Source organism: Vulpes lagopus, chromosome 7 (genome assembly GCF_018345385.1).
Source record: "Vulpes lagopus strain Blue_001 chromosome 7, ASM1834538v1, whole genome shotgun sequence".
NCBI lineage: Eukaryota > Metazoa > Chordata > Mammalia > Carnivora > Canidae > Vulpes > Vulpes lagopus.
Window position 1 is genome coordinate 83,069,269 of NC_054830.1, and position 18,397 is coordinate 83,087,665.

The following is an 18,397-nucleotide window of genomic DNA, read 5'->3' on the forward strand; positions in this document are numbered from 1 at the left end:
CCCGGGGCCTGATCCTGGAGTCCTGGGATCGAGTCATGTGTCGGGCTCCCTGCATGGAGCCTGCTTCTCCCTCTGCCTGTGTCTCTGCCTTTCTCTCTCTGTGTGTCTCTCATGAATAAATAAATAAAATCTTTTTTTTTTTTAAAGAAGGTTTTCCCTATGTACTCATGCACTTTATAAAAAAAGAACTCTCTGATGATCTTTGGAACTCCCAAGAGTTCCTTGGGAATGATAAAAAAAAAAAAAGTGGACACTAAACACTCTTCTATTAATAAAACTCCATATGTAAATATTAACTCCTTGCCCAGAATTGCATTACATCTGAGGAAGTTTTATCAACTGGTGCCCTCTGCCCTAATTTAGATGCACCTGACAATACTTCTAAGACAGACTGAAATCCGCAGTACAAAAAGGCCTATTGAGGGTTTTTTAGAGGCTAACCAATCTGTGATATGAAAACAGTTTTTTTCTTCTAGAGTCTGACACAAGATTCTAAACTTTACCAGAAAGTCATCTTTTTTCTTCTTCTACTTATTTTCTGTTAATTCTAAGGACTAGTATGCATTATAGATTCTACTTTAAATACTTTGTTTTGGATGCTACTTATTATATAAATACTACTGGGCCAATAATCTCTGCATTTGGGAAAGACAAGGTTCAGGGAACTACATGTACAACTCAGGGAAACCCCAGGGTTGTGTCTTGAAAGACTTCCACCCACGTGTCCACATGATTGTGGGGAGGGATTCACATGCACTCACCTGCTCCTAACATCACAGATGGATTACTGGTGTTTGTGCAGCTAGTAATGGCAGCGATGACCACAGAACCATGAGTAAGGGTGAATTCACTATTATTATAGATAAACGTCTTATGGTCATTATGATGGTCCAGAGCAACCTGGAATCCTTTAAACCCTTGCTATGGGAAGAAAAAAAAATTGTATATATATACACCCACATACACACACACACACACACACACACACATACACACACAGTGAAATGTTCTCACTTTAGAAGAAAAATAAATACCTTGGTAACTATAATGTTAAAAGCCAATTTTTAACAAAAGTCACTGGCTGAGATATAAATATATAAAGAAAAATAAATACCTTGGTAACTATAATGTTAAAAGCCAATTTTTAACAAAAGTCACTGGCTGAGATATAAATATCTGAAATGTTACAGAAAAATTAAAGTCCTCTTTATTGTTTTTAAATCTTTATAAAAAGCAGTCATCATTTCTGAATCTTACTCTGTTTTGAAGTCCTATTAACAATTACTTGTCTCTCATCTCGAAAATGCTAAAACTACAAATTTAGTTCCAAGTTAGTCTAATTAAATCCGATGACATTATTGTGGAGTTTCATGAATGTAAACCATGGCCACAGATTCTAACATGAGGGAAATTTAGAAAAATGTGCCATTTTTGGTCAGATTCAACGAGTTATGATCGATGAGGTAAATAAAGTACAGCTGAACATTTGGTGTCATGCTGGTGGCCCAAGGATAAAACTCATCACATAATCTTAATCATCACCTGGGGAAATGTTCATTGAAAATCTACTGCATACAAGATGTCATGCTAGGTACTTTGTGGGTACAAAGGTGATTCTGACACAAATCCTATACTCAAACATACGGTCTAATAAGGGAAATCAGACATGCAAATAATATGAAGGACCAGCAATGTAAGTTTAAGAACATGGATGCCATCAAAGGGTTCCAGACCAAGGGACATGAAAGTTCAAATGAGGGATGGATGGTTTTCTGGCATGAGATATGAGCCCATGCTCTGGAGGGGCCGAGAGATTCGGACATGCTGGGAAGGGGAGGAGACACGCAGGTGGATGGAGGCGAGGTGTGAACAAAAGTACACTGGCCAGAAGAGCTAGGGCAAGTCAAGTGAACCACGTGACAAGAGTCACATGAAGGGTGGGTTTGCTTTCACAGAGGCGGGCTGAGCTGTGTTCGAAGATGGTAAAGTGCTCAAGGAAGCTGTGTGGCCCTTGGCTAACGGGAGAGGCTCAAAGGACTTCAGGATGGAGAGGAAATGCCCTCAGCGTCAGGCTCTGGGAAGCTTCCTCATCAGAGGGTGAAAAGAAGTATGGGCTCTATGGAACGGGGTGTGGGGCCAGGTCGGGGAGGGCTTCCACCTGCCTCTCCCCGGCCCCTACCTTGGCTCCAAGGCAGCTCTCAAAGTCCTTTTTCATGTCGGCCACGGCAACTTTGTCCTGAGGCCTCTTTGGTCCACTGCAGCAAGGCACGACCGTTCTCAGATTTAGTTCCACCACCTGTCCACCCAAAAGATAAGGAGCTCAGGAACGGACATCGTACTCTCCGAGAAAAGAGGCAAGTGGTACCAGGCCTGCGATACCACACCAACAAAGACAAACTAAACCACCACATCCATACACAAGGAGTCAATGTCCTTTTTAATACTTAAGGAATGAACTTCCAAAGCCCAGGATGGGCACATCAGTGGTGTGGGACAGGCAGGAAGTTTGTCACCTCTTGGAGAGATCAGGGTAGGGGCCTAGCTGCTGGCCAGCATCTTCCATGCATCCCTCTTTGCAAAGCAGCTGATACAGCCTTTTTAATGCTACACGGAGTTTGAGATAGGTTTTCTACTATGATACATAAACCACCATACTTTTTGCTAAAATGATTTGGTAGGATGCCACTATTCAGTCACCGATGCCAGGAAACAGGCCTGGGTCTCACTGCCTATTCCCTTCCCTTGGTGGACTGTGAAAAAAAAACAGGGTCTCACATCTAGGTTACCCCCTCCAGGCTTGCCTGTCAGGAAAAATGTGGCATCAGTTTGCCCCCCAGAAATGAAGGTAAGTCACTGGAAAAACCAGAATGAATTGCTCTGCTTGACCTCCATTTCTCTTCCAGCTACCCTGAGGAGATTAGCCTTCAAGCAGCCCTCCTCCCTCTGGTGAAGTCCTTCTTCAAAGGTCTTCCACACTAGCAGGTCAGAAAGGGAGCACACTCAGCCTAATGGCCAGGAGGAAAGGAAGATGTTATTTTACATTTATAATTCCTTATCTTTTTGATGGTTTCAGTCTCTTAAAACCTTATTGTTCTGTGATGACTTGGCAGTGACTAATTTCCTACAAGTTCACCCCCTCGGAAGACACACACACGATGAGGCTCAGAGCCTCAAGGAAGAGGAAATGCACGCTCTCTCGTACCTGGGCAAAGTCTGGGTCTTGAGAAGGGTCACTGAAATCCCGAAACATTCCGACAGCTTGAAGGTACTTTTTCATCCGCTTTACTTTGTCTTCATCACGACCTAAATGGACATTTTAAGAAATAACCAGTAACAGACATTAGGATTTCGTGATGAAAACTAATGCCTCCACCAGCAGTTATACAAGTAAGGTGCATTGCATTCACACAAACAACAAAAGCTCTGCTGGCATTTCAACTTCCAGTCTCACATTCTGACTCTGGCTGATGCTGTTTTTTAGGGGTTTGTCAACCGATCTGGGCTCTTCTCAAGAAGATTCTGGTCCTACCTGTTAATATTACCCCTCCCCCGTTTTGGTCATCATCCTTCATTCAGGGGATCTCAGGCTTAGTTAATTGTCAAAGCACACCTTAATTACTAGGATCGCTTGCTTCCTGTCAAATAACTACAAGTAGATGACCAGTACAAATATCTAAGCTTCCAGAACACCTAAGCTCCTTCTACTGGCCAAACCGTGGTGTCTATGTCATATCTTTTGAAATCCCAATAATCATTTTGACTCCCTAGAGAAAAGGAAAAAAAAAAAAACCCTAAAAAACTGTGAATGTGACCCTGTATCCTCCAAGGGGCAGAGGCGGAAGGCAGCGCTTGGATCCTCAGAGCCCTATGCACTTTGCACAGGGCGTTCTGCTCACACAGGGCTGCACACTTACCCGTCTGCAGCAGGTATTTGATGCTAACTTCATCGACTGGGAAAAATGCAGCGGTCGCTCCATACTCAGGACACATGTTCGCAATGGTGGCGCGGTCAGCAATGGACAACTGGGCTACTCCTGGCCCAAAAAACTCCACAAACTTGCCTACTACCCCCACCTGGCGCAGGTGCTGAGAAGAACAAGAGAAAACCTTGAGACTCCATAACCTATATTTAAAATGCACTTTGTCATTCTTATAAATTAGCCTGGTGAGTAAACATAGAAAATAAATTGGCCCAGCATAGTTTTGATTACTTTGAAAAATAAAATTTAAAAAATTCTGTTAATTAAATACCATCCAGAATCTTGGATTGGATCTTGGAACAGAAAAGGGTCATTATTGAAAAAACTGGCTAAGTTTCTAGTTTAGTGTCATACCAGCGTTCTTCATTTTGATTAATGTACCATGGTTATGTTAGATGTTAACATTTGGGGAAGTTGGGAGAAAGGTAACAGGGATTCTCTGTATTACCTGTATTTACATCAACTCTCATGTAAATCTAAAATTATGTCAAAACAGTTATTACCAAAAAGAAAAGAAAAAGAGAAAGTAATACCCTAAACACAAGTAACATTAATATAAGTTTTCCAAAATGAGAAGGACTTTTTCTCTCTAATGTTACTGGAAGTGCTAAAAATTAAATAAATTATTTCAACTCGAATGATCTTGCACTAGTTAAGTAAATAAGAGGCTTATTTTCAAGGGTATAATGAACAAATTTCCTGAACACAAGTGCAAATGAAATGTAACCAAAGGATCCAGCCAGTCTGGTTCACATCTCTTTTCCAGACATGCCATCTGCCAAGGCTGAGGCATTGGTGGCTGACGCAGCCCTGCATGAAGCCAGTTTCATGAACCATGTGGACAATCAGAAGGATGGGCTCTTGAGGTTATGTGGGCTTCTGCTAAATTCTATGGGCAAGTCCTACATTATTCTACATGTGAGGATCAATGCACAGACATCAACAATAAGTTACAATATTCCAATAAATGCAATTCCAAAGTCCATAAAGATCAAATCAAAGAGAAACATTTTTGGCTTTAACAGGACAGTAGCTATCCCTAACACTCCAAGCCTCCTAAATATATAACCAGAAAAGATATGTGATAATAGAAGAATGTTTGTGATAATAGAATAATTTCACTTTTCTAATAATCTTGCAAAATGAAATGGCTCTCCTTTTTGCAAAGCAAATCACAAAAAAAGATTATTTCTTGCAAAAGCTAAAGAAAAAGAAAAAAAACTACTATTTCCAGCTTGGAGAAACATCTGTTACAATAATATAACTTTGAATACAGAAAAGGGAATTAAGAAAGTCAGACATTAAATTCACAGAAGCAGCTTGTTATTTACACATAAGGGAGACTCATGTGGAAAAATGTAGTCAAAGTATAAACACATGCCTGGGAATAAGTCATACCACCTTGGGAAAGTGGTTATCTCTAGGAATGCGGAGGATGGCTTAGGCCATAAATATTTCATTTTATTTCTTAAAAAATATACATACATGGAGAGCTCTGAAGCAAATACGGCAAAATGTTACCATCTGTTAAATCTAGGTGGTGGTGCCTACGAATGTCATTTTAACTTCTGTGTATTTGAACTCTGTCACACTTTCAAAATATATTTTTTTTAAAGAAAAGGATCCATGTAGCCACAGAAGAGTAAAATGAACATAACTGTCTAACACATAGCCACAGAACTGTCCCTTTATCTCATCTCTTTTTAAAAATCATCAACATACTGTTTCCTAACATCGTGCACTTCCTCCCTGTCACTGTCTGTTCGAGACCACGGGAGAGACAGCATATCATTACCTTGGTAATGGTGAGCACGATGTCCGTGGACGTTACCAGAGGGTGGGGATTTCCCAAGAGCCTGTAGCCAATCACCTGGGGAAGCACCATGCTGATCGGCTGACCCAGCATGACCGCTTCTGCTTCGATACCACCCACTCCTGCAAGGCCAGCATGATACAAGGATGCTTTCAGTGTGCTTCACTATGGAATTCAACCCCGTTACAAGGTTTTACTAGCATAGATCTGGGTTCTTTTTTTTTTTTTAAAGACTTTATTTATTTATTTATTCATGAGAGAGAGAGAGTGAGAGAGAGAGGCAGAGACACAGGCAGAGGGAGAAGCAGGCTCCATGCAGGAAGCCTGATGCGGGACTTGATCCTGGGACTCTAGGATCACGCTCTGAGCCAATGGCAGGTGCTAAACCGCTGAGCCACCCTGGGATCCCCTAGATCTGGGTTCTATAAAGAATAGTTATCTTTCCTCTGTTTCCCTCTATAGAATTTTTAACAAGTATTTCTCAGAATGTGGTCCCCAGAACACCTGTATCAAAACCGCCTTGATTCAATACCAAGTGGAGAATGGGGTTTGGGAGTCTCCATTTTTAACAAACAGCTCCAGTGATTATTCTAATGTCCCTAACCTTTATTCCAGTTCATTCTTCCACACATTATTTTTGAGTCCCTACTAGGCATGAGGTACTTTTCTAGGCACTGGAAATAGAGCAGTAAAAACAAAACACAAAAATACCTCTTTGATATGTGTGATCACACAAAGTCATGCTCCCGGGATGTCACGGTATTAGTGTAAATCAAGCTACACACATATACAAATAGCATATACAGAATAGGATCCTGGAACAATACTCACCCCAACCAAGGACACCCAAACCATCAATCATGGTAGTGTGCGAATCCGTGCCAACAAGGCTGTCTGGGTAATAATAGCCATCGTGATCAAATACCACTCTTGCCAAATACTCCAGATTCACTTGGTGGATGATTCCTGAGCCAGGAGGGATAATTCGCATGTTGCGGAAAGCCTGGGAACCCCACTAGGATTGAGAATGGAAAGAACACTATGAAAACCTGATGCATTTCTATGTGGCCCATCTCCTCGGCACCTCTCTTTGTACTGTACCCATATATATAAAGAAACAACCAGTGAAACCAAACTCTGCTCATACCTTTAAAAATTCAAATCGTTCTCTATTTCTTTCAAACTCCAGGTCTTGATTCTTCTGTAAACTGTCTGTCCTGTCAGAGAGAAGAACTAAATGTATAAATTTTAAGGTTTAAAAGGTTACCAGTTGAACTTATGGGTGTTGAACAAACTGGCAACTTTGTCTGCAGGCTTGCTGTGTGGTACTGATGCATTCATTCACATGGGAAATGAGAGGGAATCAGCAAAAGTAAAAAGAGTAATTATTATTTGGTTCAAGTGATCCCTATAATACCTTTAAACATGGTGAGTAACACACATTAAGTGAATTTAAGTTGAAACTAATCTAATTACAAAGCCTGACTTTTAGGAACAGACTCTAGACATTTATGATGACAACAGCAGCTTAGATATTGAAAGAACTCTTGTTCCCGTATTTCTTTCCCATGGGTGACCTCGTTACACCTCTCTGAGCTGGGCTGCTCCGAGCTGGCAATTTCATCTGTTTCTTTTGGGAGACAGGGAACCAGCAATGCCAGGAGGCCCAGGCATTTATAGAATCACCATCTCCTAGCTCTTGGACAGAGATTTCAGAGAAGGACGGTGCTACCCAAGAACATTTATAAAGCACAGATTATATGATGAGGTTTACTCAAAGTCATTTAGTCCATCAGGAATGACACAGGCAGAGCAGGGCATCAAAGAAGCTTCTCTAGGGGAGCACCTGGGTGGCTCAGTGGTTGATCCTTGGCTTTGGCTCAGTGCCTGCCTTTGGCTCAGGGTGTGATCCTGGGCTCCTTGGATCGAGTCCCCCATCGGGCTCCCCACAGGGAGCCTGCTTCTCCCTCTGCCTGTGTCTTTGCTTCTCTGTGTCTCTCATGAATAAATAAATGAAATCTTAAAAAAAAAGAAGAAGAAGCTTCTCCAGGATTTTTATAATCAAATCATGAAGGTAAAATAAACCACAGTTACAACTTTGCTGATGTGGTATACAGAAGGCACTCATAAACTGTATACTATGTAGTCAGTGAACACAGAATAAGATAGTAAATTAATAGCTAAGACTCAAGTTACACTTCATTAATTAGTAGTTAATGCTTAGGAATGCCTGGGTGGCTCAGTGGTTGAGTGCCTGCCTTCAGCCCAGGGCCTCATCCTGGAGTCCCGGGATTGAGTCCCACATCGGGGTCCCTGCATGGAGCCTGCTTCTGTCTCTGCCTGTGTCTCTGCCTCTCTCTGTGTGTCTCTCATGAATAAGTAAATAAAATCTTAAAAAAAAGAAAAAAGTAGTTAATGCTTACTAACTACAAGGAACAAGCCACTATTCTAAGTATTTAAAATTTACTTTCTCATTTAGTCTCCATAATAACCCTTTAAGTTAGATGCAACAAACCACATTTTTCAAAAAAGGAAACTGAGATACAGAGAGGTTAAGAAACTTGCTCAAGACCACACAGCTAGGGACGCCTGGGTGACTCAGTGGTTGAATGTCTGCCTTTGGCTCAGGGCGTCTGGGGATCAAATCCCGCCTCGGGCTCCCTGTGAGGAGCCTGCTTCTCCCTCTGTGTCTCTGCCTCTCTCTGTGTCTGTCATGAATAAATAAATAAAATCTTAAAAAAAAAAAAAAAGATCACACAGCTAGTAAACAGTGGAGCTGAAATTCAAACCCTGGCAGACAGAGCCAAAGGGCTGGATTATGACACAGGCTTTATGTGCTTTACCTGTAGGAACTCATCAATCATCATGACAATCTCTCCCAGAGGTACCACTATTACCTCTATGTGCAGAAGAGGAGCCAAGGCACCGAAAAGTTAGCTCACCTATCCAAGGCCAGACATTTGATGATTATAGAGCCATCATCTGAGCCCGGGTCTGATGGCTATGGGGCCGTTCTCTACTTCTCATCCACCCTCTTCCTTCACTTATTCACAGAGCCTACCCTGTGCTACCTGCTGGGAATACAAGGGTACAAAAGCAGTGCATGCACTGCCCACTTGGTGCTCAGAGGCCTGGCCAGTGATACAGAGAAGCAACCAGGCAATTATCAGAGAGTGACTATCAATGTCATGATACAAGAAGTACAAGGTGCCAAGGGAACACTCAGAAAAGGTTGCAAATTCAGACCAGAAATGAGGCATGTTTTGCAGAGGAAAATGACATTGGTGCAGACTGAAGGACGAAGTGGAGTCGACCAGGTAAAAATAGGGAAGTGCTCCTTGGGGAAGAAGGACTGGGAGCACTTATCATTTACTCTACAAAAGCTCCATTCAGTTACCACCCTGACTGTTTTTCTCTTGGTGTGAATACTCGCCAAGGTCAGTGTCAGTTGCTTTAATGGAATTAGTTCCTGAGGGTGCCTCAGAGCAAGAGTCCACAAATTCTAGCTCCATGGGCCAAATCTGGCCCAAAACCTGTACGTGTTTGGCCCTGAAGCAAACAGTAATTTCTACATTTTTAATGGTTGTTTTAAAAAAAAATACGTGAGCAGAGTATGTAGCCAATAAAACCTAAAATATTTACTCCTGGCCCTTAAAAAAAATTGCTGATCCCTGATGTAGAGTATGAATGTCTGTAGGTGTGTGTATGTGTTAGAGAAAAGCAACAGGTAGAAAGAGAGAAAGGAGAGATGCCAACAGAGAGAAACAAGGCTGGACAAGAATGCTGCCCCCAGAACAGCAGAGCCTCTGGACCCTCTGGACCAGGTGTGACTATTCCTCAAGGTACTTGTCTCCTTCTCACTAATACACTGAGGGCTCCATCCCTCCAGCTCCCATCTGTCTAAGTCCGCATCCACATTTCCAATGTATGCTGAGCATCTGCATCAGGAATACCTTGAACACCACACAGTCAACGGGATAACCCCTAACACACAAGCTTCCTTTCTGAATCTCATCCCCATCTAATGACCTCCCCTCCCACTACTTAGTTTCTACAACTACGGAAGCATTTCTCCTAGAAATAGCCTAGCTGGCTCCTCTGTCAACCTACCTTTGTACGATCACCAGGGACCATTCTCTAAACACAGATCATCAGGACCCATCTGGAACCTGACAATGGCTTCCCATTTTGTAAATAAAGCACGAATCCCTTGCCTTAACAAAGTCCTTCAGTGTAACCTCAAACTTCCTTTATGAATATGAAATATGAATATGAAACCTCTATCACCAGGACCAAATTGCATTCAGCTTCAGCCGCAGCTTCAGCCCCCATGCTCTCCCACACCTTGTTTCCCTCACGCTGCATTCTCTGTGTAGAGCGCCTTTTCCAGGACTCACTCCTTCTAAACCCCTTCCAGACCTGGATCAAGTGATTCTCCAGGTAGAACCCTCTGGACTCCCTGGGTCAGGATGATTTGGTTACTACATTTACCGACTGCATTGAGGTCATGTGTTCTTTAATTTTCTCTCTTCTAAACTAATCTGTTTCTTAAGCAAATACCGGCACACAGAGGTCTGTTAAATAGATTTAACTTAAAAAAAAAAAAAGGAAGACAGGCATCTTCGAACATTGCTCTTAATCATATGCAGCCCTGCCTCTGGTTCCCCAGTCCTTCTATGGTGCTCTGAACACTTGTGGGCAGCCAGTCAGGGACCCTTACCCTCTTGTCTTCAGTGCTAGAAGGACATGAGAACTTTTCACAGCACAAAAGCACGGTTGGAAGGGCAAGAGTCACCCCAGAGAATGCTGGGATGTCAGTGTGATATAAACAACATATTCACGGGACAAACAGAAGCCAGAAATGGTTAATCTATTTTAAGATAGGTTAATTTCAAGTAAAAACCTATTTACTTATTAAAACAAAACACTTTTTTTTTTTGGCTCAAATTAACAGTTCTAGTTCCTGGAATGAATAAATAGACCTAGAATTTGGATTTTTTCCACAACTCAAAACTTCCCTAAGTTCACCAATTGATTGAGCTTTTTAGTAAGTTCTCTGAATACAAATGGCCTCATGGACTAAAGAGTAAATTTCTTCTCAGTTACATAATTTGAATTCAGATTTGGACGTATATCAAAGTTTCTGAGTATTCCATTTAATGGTACTCCAGAAATTCACAAACAGTCTTTATTGAGGAGACAGTTTCCATACCCAGGAAATCTGCTCAGAAATCGTCATTATAATCTTGTTGGGATTTTTTTTTAAAGTTATTTTTGAGATAACTTTGAAAAACTACAATAATGAGTTAGTTAGACCCTCCATTCCTAAAAATGGTGATGCCAATTATTCTTATCCAAACGAGGCAAAGGGCTCAGAAATACTTAAATGAGAGTATCTAACATCCAAGCACCCCTTCCACAGTTTTTCTAGTTCATTTCTGGAAGTAGCTGGAAATCAGCCCATAGCACACAGTTCCACAAAAGTTGAGACATATCACATTTAATTCCTTATAAAAATATGGAAAGAGACTGGGAGGTCAAATTGCAAAACCAACCTTGAGCAATAAAAACAAAACACCACCAATGAAAACACTCCTAACAGAAATATTCTCTTTAATTTAAAAAAAGGCGGGGTTTGCTAGATTTGGATATCAGTTTGGATCAAAGTCCTGCCCCCATCCTCTCGGACTTTGCTGTTTCCATAATAATGTTTTCAGTACTGCAGTATAAATGAAAAGAGTCCATAAAAAACTGAAACCAGAGTTGATGGATTTTAAGGTTTGAAGAGGAAAAATCAATAGAGCAAACTTTGCAATTACCCAGATTCATACTGCTTAACAGTCAGAGGAGTTCTTTGAATATTGAATCAAAAGACTTCAGACATTAAAACAGTTACAATTCTGGCTTCCCTGTACTTTTACCTTCCAGGCAGTGAAATAAAGGTAAATCATCAACACCAGTGAGAATCTCCAAGAAAGATAAAATTGTCCATGATTTTGTGAGGCTACTTTTATAACTTCTGAAGTGGGGTGTTAGGAAATATCCTTGTTATCAAATAAAATAACATTTTGTGTATGTATTTTTAATTCTTCCCTTTGACTCCAAACCATTAAATTGAGCTCATGTGATTTAAGGAGAAAAAAAAGACAAGTTGCCTAAGGATGAGTTTAGAGTTCAAGGGAAAGGGAACAGCTGCTGAGTATCTAGTCTGTTCCAAGAACTGTCAATTCAGGGGACAAAGCAGATTTCTCTTTATCCGGAATTTATCTGGTTTGGATACTGACAACATTAATCTGAGAATGACCAGTCACTACATTTCTCTTTAGGCTGTATGGAACCCACTTAAGTCCCTAAGGAAGCAAGGAAAGTTATTTTTTTTCCTCTTCGAATAGTTTCATACTCTTAAATGGTTTTTTATTATAAAAAACCATAGCCTCTTATCATCAAAATAAATAACAGTTATAAGCCCAGAGATAAATCATTCAGCAGTTTGTCATCTCTTTTTCCAATCTTTTAGTTTTTGTACAACTTTTCACATAGCTGAGATCACACTCTACATGCAACTTATATCTGGCTCATTGAGCTGTGACATGAGCACGTTGCAAGTGTTATTAAACATTTTATAATTATAATGGTAAACGTTACCTAATAATTCACTTTAAGGACATATCATGATCTAGTAAATCATTCTCCTTTGTTGGCCATTAAGAATGCTTCTAGGTTTCCATTATTATAAATACTGTCATGAACACTATTTAGTCATTAAGCTACTTGTGAATTCCAGATTATCTATAAAGGGTAATGCTCAGAAGTGGAAATTCCAGGACAAAGGATATGACAATTTCTAATAATCTTCATACATACTGCTTTCATCATTCCTAATTTATAGTATTATCAGCAGGGAATAAAAGTGTCTCCCTCATGACACCTTTATAATGAATAATGTTTATTTTCTAATCTTAACTCTATTGATAAGAGAAAATGGTATCTCAAGGATTTAATCTACTTTTTTTTATTACTTCTGAAGTTGAAAAGGATTCATATAGTGCTTATCATTGCTTTTCCTTTCATTGTGAAATGTCTACTTTTTTACCCATTTATCTGCTGGGTTTTACTATATTTTTTTTTTAAAGATTTTATTTATTTATTCATAAGGGCTACAGAGGCAGAGACATAGGCAGAGGGAGAAGCAGGCTCCCTGTAGGGAGCTTGATGTGGGACTCAATCCCAGGTTTCCAGGATCTTGATCTGAGCTGAAGGCAGATGCTCAACTACTGAGATACACAGGTGCCCCCATTCATTTCTTTTAAATTTAGAAAGGTCCTTCTCCTCAAGACATTTGACACATACTTAAATTTTTTTCTGAAATTTTTGATGATTTAATTTAAAAAATATTAATGCTTTAATTCACAGGAATCACTCTCTCTACCAAATAATTAATTTCCCCAGCACTGAATGTGGTATAGTTCTTTTTTTCCCCACTCAGAGTTGATGATAACTATTTAGTTATTCTTCTTGGTTAAGATACTAGACTTCTAGCAGCACCTGGTTGCACTCCCTGTGTAATCTTTCTTTCTTTTATTTTTTCTTAAAGATTTATATTTATTTATTTATGAGAGACACAGAAGAGACACAGAGAGAGACAAAGACACAGGCAGAGGGAGAAGCAGGCTCCCTGCAGGGAGCCCGATGTGGGACTCGATCCTAGGACTCCGGGATTATGCCCTGGGCCGAAGGCAGATGCTCAACCACTGAGCCACTCACAGGGCGTCCCCTGTGTAATCCTGCAGCTCCTTCTACTACAGATGGAATATACTTCCCCACCCCTAACTTATGGCTTGACTGTGACTTGCTTTGATTAACGTCACTGTGAAGAGAAGTGATTCTACGCTAGCTCTGATCTAAGCCTCAAGAGATAGTGTGGGTTCCCATTTGCCCTCCTGAGCCTCTGTGATCACCAGATAGCTGCTTTCTCCTTCAGCCTGGGCACCAGAAGAAGTAAAAAGAAAAAAAATCATAAATTTAAAAAAAGAAGAAAAAAAAGACCCCCCCGCTTTACTGGAAAATCTTTGGTAAGTTTGATTTTTTCTGAATACATCTCTTAAAGATTTCTTCTGTTGTTTATCTACATACACACATAAAGAAGACGTGAATTCCAAGATTTTGCACAAAACAGAAAACCCAAGTATCCGTCCTAATCTCTCACCTTCTGTTGAAATCCACCTGGATGGAATGATCGATTACAAGATCGGCAGGACAGACGGGGTTTATTTTCTCTGGATCTCCTCCTAACTTTTTCACAGCATCACGCATTGCAGCAAAGTCAACCACAGCTGGCACACCTCTGAGAAAAGAGAATTAAGCAGAAAACAAAACTGTTGAATAAAGTGTACTTTGATTTTTCAGCTTTTGCCTCCACTGACAATTGGCCGTGAGACAGTGTCATCAGTGGGGCTGACAAAGGATGACTTAGAAAAGTGGAAGTTTCTATATATCTTTCTTTGAGCAGAATTGGAAGTGCCATGACTGAGTGGTATCTCTACATGCAATTTTGTCACTCCACTAAAGTTAACAACAAATGTGGTCTAAATAGAAACCTTAGGAAAGTAGGCACTTAAAAACCCTGGGTCTGTTACTGCCATAGCTGATTCCCATTCACATGGTGGGGTGATAAAGACCTAGAGAAGATACATGGATCATACCTCCAACTTCAGATCAAATTTAAAGAAATGGATGTAATTCAGAGAAGTATGCTATGAATCAAATTTATACTAGGTGAATCTCTCCTTTTTATTATTTTAGAGTATAAAATTTGTCCTCTAGAAAAATGAAATTCGGTTCTAAAAGGAATATAACAACATCATTTAAAAATGGAAAGATAGTATCTTAAAAAAAACAGGCCATGATGGGAAGTAAAGACTCTTGGGAATGGCAAGGTGTGAACTGAGGCTGAATAGCAACAGGTTGGGCCTTGTGAACTACAAGTCTTCCCTAAGGTGAAAGCACAACAGTGTTCTATGGATGGCTGTTTGAAACTGGCTTATGGGTGATAGGATGTGAGGGAGACAAGATTCCAAGACAGTTATACTCCATGCTATTTCTTCCATCTTCTGCCACTATACTTAAGACTAGGATCTCCAAGACCAAAGATGATGACCTCTGCCATTGGAAAAGGTGGAGTGACTACACATCCGAATTTATCTGAGACAAATTCTTGCTGTCCAGGATAACAGACCTCTTACATTTTCAAAAGTGTCTGGATATTGGGTGATCAATTATACAGGCACTGTGTGTGTGTGTATGTGAAGCACTCTCTAAAGGCTGACAAGGGAGGCAGTGACGAGGGAAGTGAAGTGATATCAGGCTCACGTGAAGTCCTGTAGGATGACGCGAGCAGGCTTAAATGGCACTTCTATGTTCTTATGCTGCATGACATTCCAATTTAGGATATTTTCAATGTCATTTTTCTTCACCAAAAATTGATCACAGTTCCGAATGGCTGCCTCCAGGAGAACTCTGATAGAAAATGGTAAGCGTTCTAGGGAAAAAGGAGAAAGCATAACAAAACAAACAAAAGCCATGAGACACCTTATCATAAGAGCTATTTAAAGCCAATCTCTATATAAACTTGATACAAGGCATTAGACTACTCCTCCAACAGGGAAAGAGGGTAAATTTAAACTGATTTCAACAGTTTAAAATATAACCATATCGGGATCCCTGGGTGGCGCAGCGGTTTGGCGCCTGCCTTTGGCCCAGGGCGCGATCCTGGAGACCCGGGATTGAATCCCACATCCGGCTCCCGGTGCATGGAGCCTGCTTCTCCCTCTGCCTGTGTCTCTGCCTCTCTCTCTCTCTGTGTGACTATCATAAATAAATAAAAATTTTAAAAAAATAAAATAAAATAAAAATAAAATATAACCATATCAAATGGGTTTAAAAGACATTCGGTACTAGAAAATACCCACAGACTAGCCAAAGATAAATATTATAGTTAATTTTTTCATAATAAATTATTGCCTTACCTTGGATTCCAATAATAGAGTTTTTCTTAAGTTACCATGAAAGAAGTCAGTCTAGGTATTTATTGTATTACGTTTTGGCAAGTAACAGAGTAATATTTCTTATGAAAACTATTGTTTAAGAAATGAGAAAATAACTTCTTTACAACTATTATAATTAAGATCAAAGTACAGTCATATATACCTTTTAATGGAAACACAAGCATAAACACCATAATGGGTTTGAGGATAAAACAATGGTAATTCCTGAAAAAACTATTTTGTTTATTTAAAAAAGAAATACTGTATCATCAATATTAATCACCAATATTATTTGGGAAAGACCAGAGTGCAAAGGTAGAAAAGCAGAGGATTTGGAATAAAAAAGACCTGTTTTTATTCAATTCTGGTACCCACAGTTGTTTTTTGATCATGTCATTGATGCTCCCTGGACCTCAGCTTCTTAGGACTTCTTACATTTTATAAACATGACCTCACAGAGTTGTTATACAGATTAAATAATATATATGCACAAATACTCTATATGCTATAAATGTTATATAAATGTCATATTTATATAATCATTATTACTTAAAAACAGGCAACATAAGAAAGTGGTGTGTGTTTGTGTGCTTAATCCAAGACCATTCAGCCATTTCTGCAACTCCCTCTTTCAACTCTCCTAAAGGCTAATTAATTACATAGCTTAATTATTATGCAAACAAGACTCTTGATTGCTGTGAGAACAATTACATCAGAGAACCATATGCCTACCATATCTTGAATCCTTCAATTTATTCAAATTAAAGAATTTCTTTCCTGGTTGTGCAGGATCCAAAGGCTCAATAAGGTGTGCAAATGGATTGCTCATGATTCTTGATGACCACGTGTCCCTGAAAAAAAAAAAAAAAAAGAAAACACTTAATTTCTACTCTCAAAGCTGGACCTCAGGAACCTGGATGGCTCAGTCAGTTAAGGGTCTGCCTTCGGCTTCCAGGGTCCTGGGATGGAGCTGTGAGTTGGACTCCCTGCTCAGCGGAGAGCCTGCTTCTTCCTCTGCCCCTTCCCATGCTCATCCATGCTCATGCTCCTGCTCTCTCTAAAATAAATAAGTAAAAATCTTAAAAAAAAAAAAAAAAAAGCTGGATCTCATTTATTCTGAGGAGTGTTTGCCCTCTTTTTGGTACATATTCACTTCAATATATCACTTGGTACATATTCACTTCAAGATATCACTTATCTTTTCAACGTAGCAGGAAGGAGGGACATACAGGACTACAAGAATGATATCTTAGCAAATAAAATGGGCCTCTGTGAGGCTGTTGTGAAAGCCCGCATTCAACTCTCAAGAGGTTATAAAATCCTAAACTTCTTTTGTCTTATGTCTATAACTTTCCAACCCTCTTCCACTGATATGTTTTGTCTCAGGGTAAATCCTTAGTGTATGAAGAGACTTCTGAGCTATACAGAACGTAAAAGGTCCATAGTGGGTGACATGCAATTGTATAAACTTGAACTTGGGAAGTGAGGGCTTGGAAGCAGGTATTTTCTGTTGTAAGAGTCTCTGCAGCATCTAAAATAAATGTGTTAGTTTGAAGTCTTCCTGATTCACTTTTGCGTATGGTGTCAACAGAGCATTCACATTAGGTAATCTCTGTTACTGCAGTGGGGCATAAAGACGCAAACTTCCCAGATATGTACAGAGGAGACCCTCTATCCCAGCTTGGGGAAGGACTTAGCTATCTTTGTATAATTTTTTAAAAATTTTTTTAAAGATTTTTATTTATTCATGAGAGACACAGAGAGAGAGGCAGAGACATAAGCAGAGGGAGAAGCAGGCTCCATGCAGGAAGCCCGATGTGGGACTTGATCCCAGGACTCCAGGATCACGCCCTGAGCCTAAGGGAGACGCTCAACCACTGAGCCACCCAGGCGTCCCGATCCTTGTATAAATTATAAGCAGTGAACAAGGGAGGACACTGTTCCTGGCTTCCACCACATAGAGAAACAGAGGTTTCAAAAAACGTCACTGTACAACTCAGAGCAAAACACATTGGAGTAAGAGACGACTTGCTTTCCAGTCCTACCCCTTGGGCAAAAATCCTTCAACCAATCCATTGCCCAGGAGTCTTCTGAGATAAGAATAGTAATGTTTCTGGGCTGACTGGCTCAGTCAGTGGAGTGTAAGCGGGTCAGGAGCGGCTCCTGATCTCAGAGTTTTGGGTTCAAGCCCCATGTTGGATGTAGAAATTACTTAAAAATAAAATCTTAAAAAAAAAAAAAAGAAAACAAAAAAATACAGTAACATTTCCCCAATTAATCCGGGGGTTTTATGAATACTTAAATATTCAACATATTTTGGGGATAACTAATATGGTCAACATATTACTGTAAAATGAAAAAAATAACATGTGTAGGCATACCTCAGATATATTGTGAGTTCAGTTCCCAACCACAATATGGCAAATATCACAATAATAGGAGTCAAATGAAGTTTTTGGCTTCCGAGTGCATATAAAAGTTATGTTCACACTCTACTGTAATCTATTAAGTGTACAACAGCATTATGTCTAAAAAAATGTACTTTAATAAAAAAAACTTTA

General features: G+C 40.0%; 1 protein-coding gene across 2 annotated transcripts in view; it reads right to left on the reverse strand.

Annotated features, from left to right (window-relative positions):
* The window catches only part of ACO1 (aconitase 1), a 65,020-nt gene that overhangs the window by 24,945 nt on the left and 21,678 nt on the right, over window positions 1-18,397 (reverse strand). For both annotated transcript variants that reach the window (XM_041762780.1, XM_041762781.1), the window contains 10 exons: window positions 16,569-16,687; window positions 15,163-15,331; window positions 14,000-14,137; window positions 6,941-7,010; window positions 6,625-6,808; window positions 5,776-5,915; window positions 3,915-4,086; window positions 3,203-3,303; window positions 2,180-2,296; window positions 762-921 (listed from right to left, as the gene is read on the reverse strand). In XM_041762780.1, the coding sequence (XP_041618714.1) occupies window positions 762-921; window positions 2,180-2,296; window positions 3,203-3,303; window positions 3,915-4,086; window positions 5,776-5,915; window positions 6,625-6,808; window positions 6,941-7,010; window positions 14,000-14,137; window positions 15,163-15,331; window positions 16,569-16,665 (1,348 nt within the window). In that variant the 5' untranslated portion in view covers window positions 16,666-16,687. The remainder of the gene's footprint in view (window positions 1-761; window positions 922-2,179; window positions 2,297-3,202; window positions 3,304-3,914; window positions 4,087-5,775; window positions 5,916-6,624; window positions 6,809-6,940; window positions 7,011-13,999; window positions 14,138-15,162; window positions 15,332-16,568; window positions 16,688-18,397) is intronic.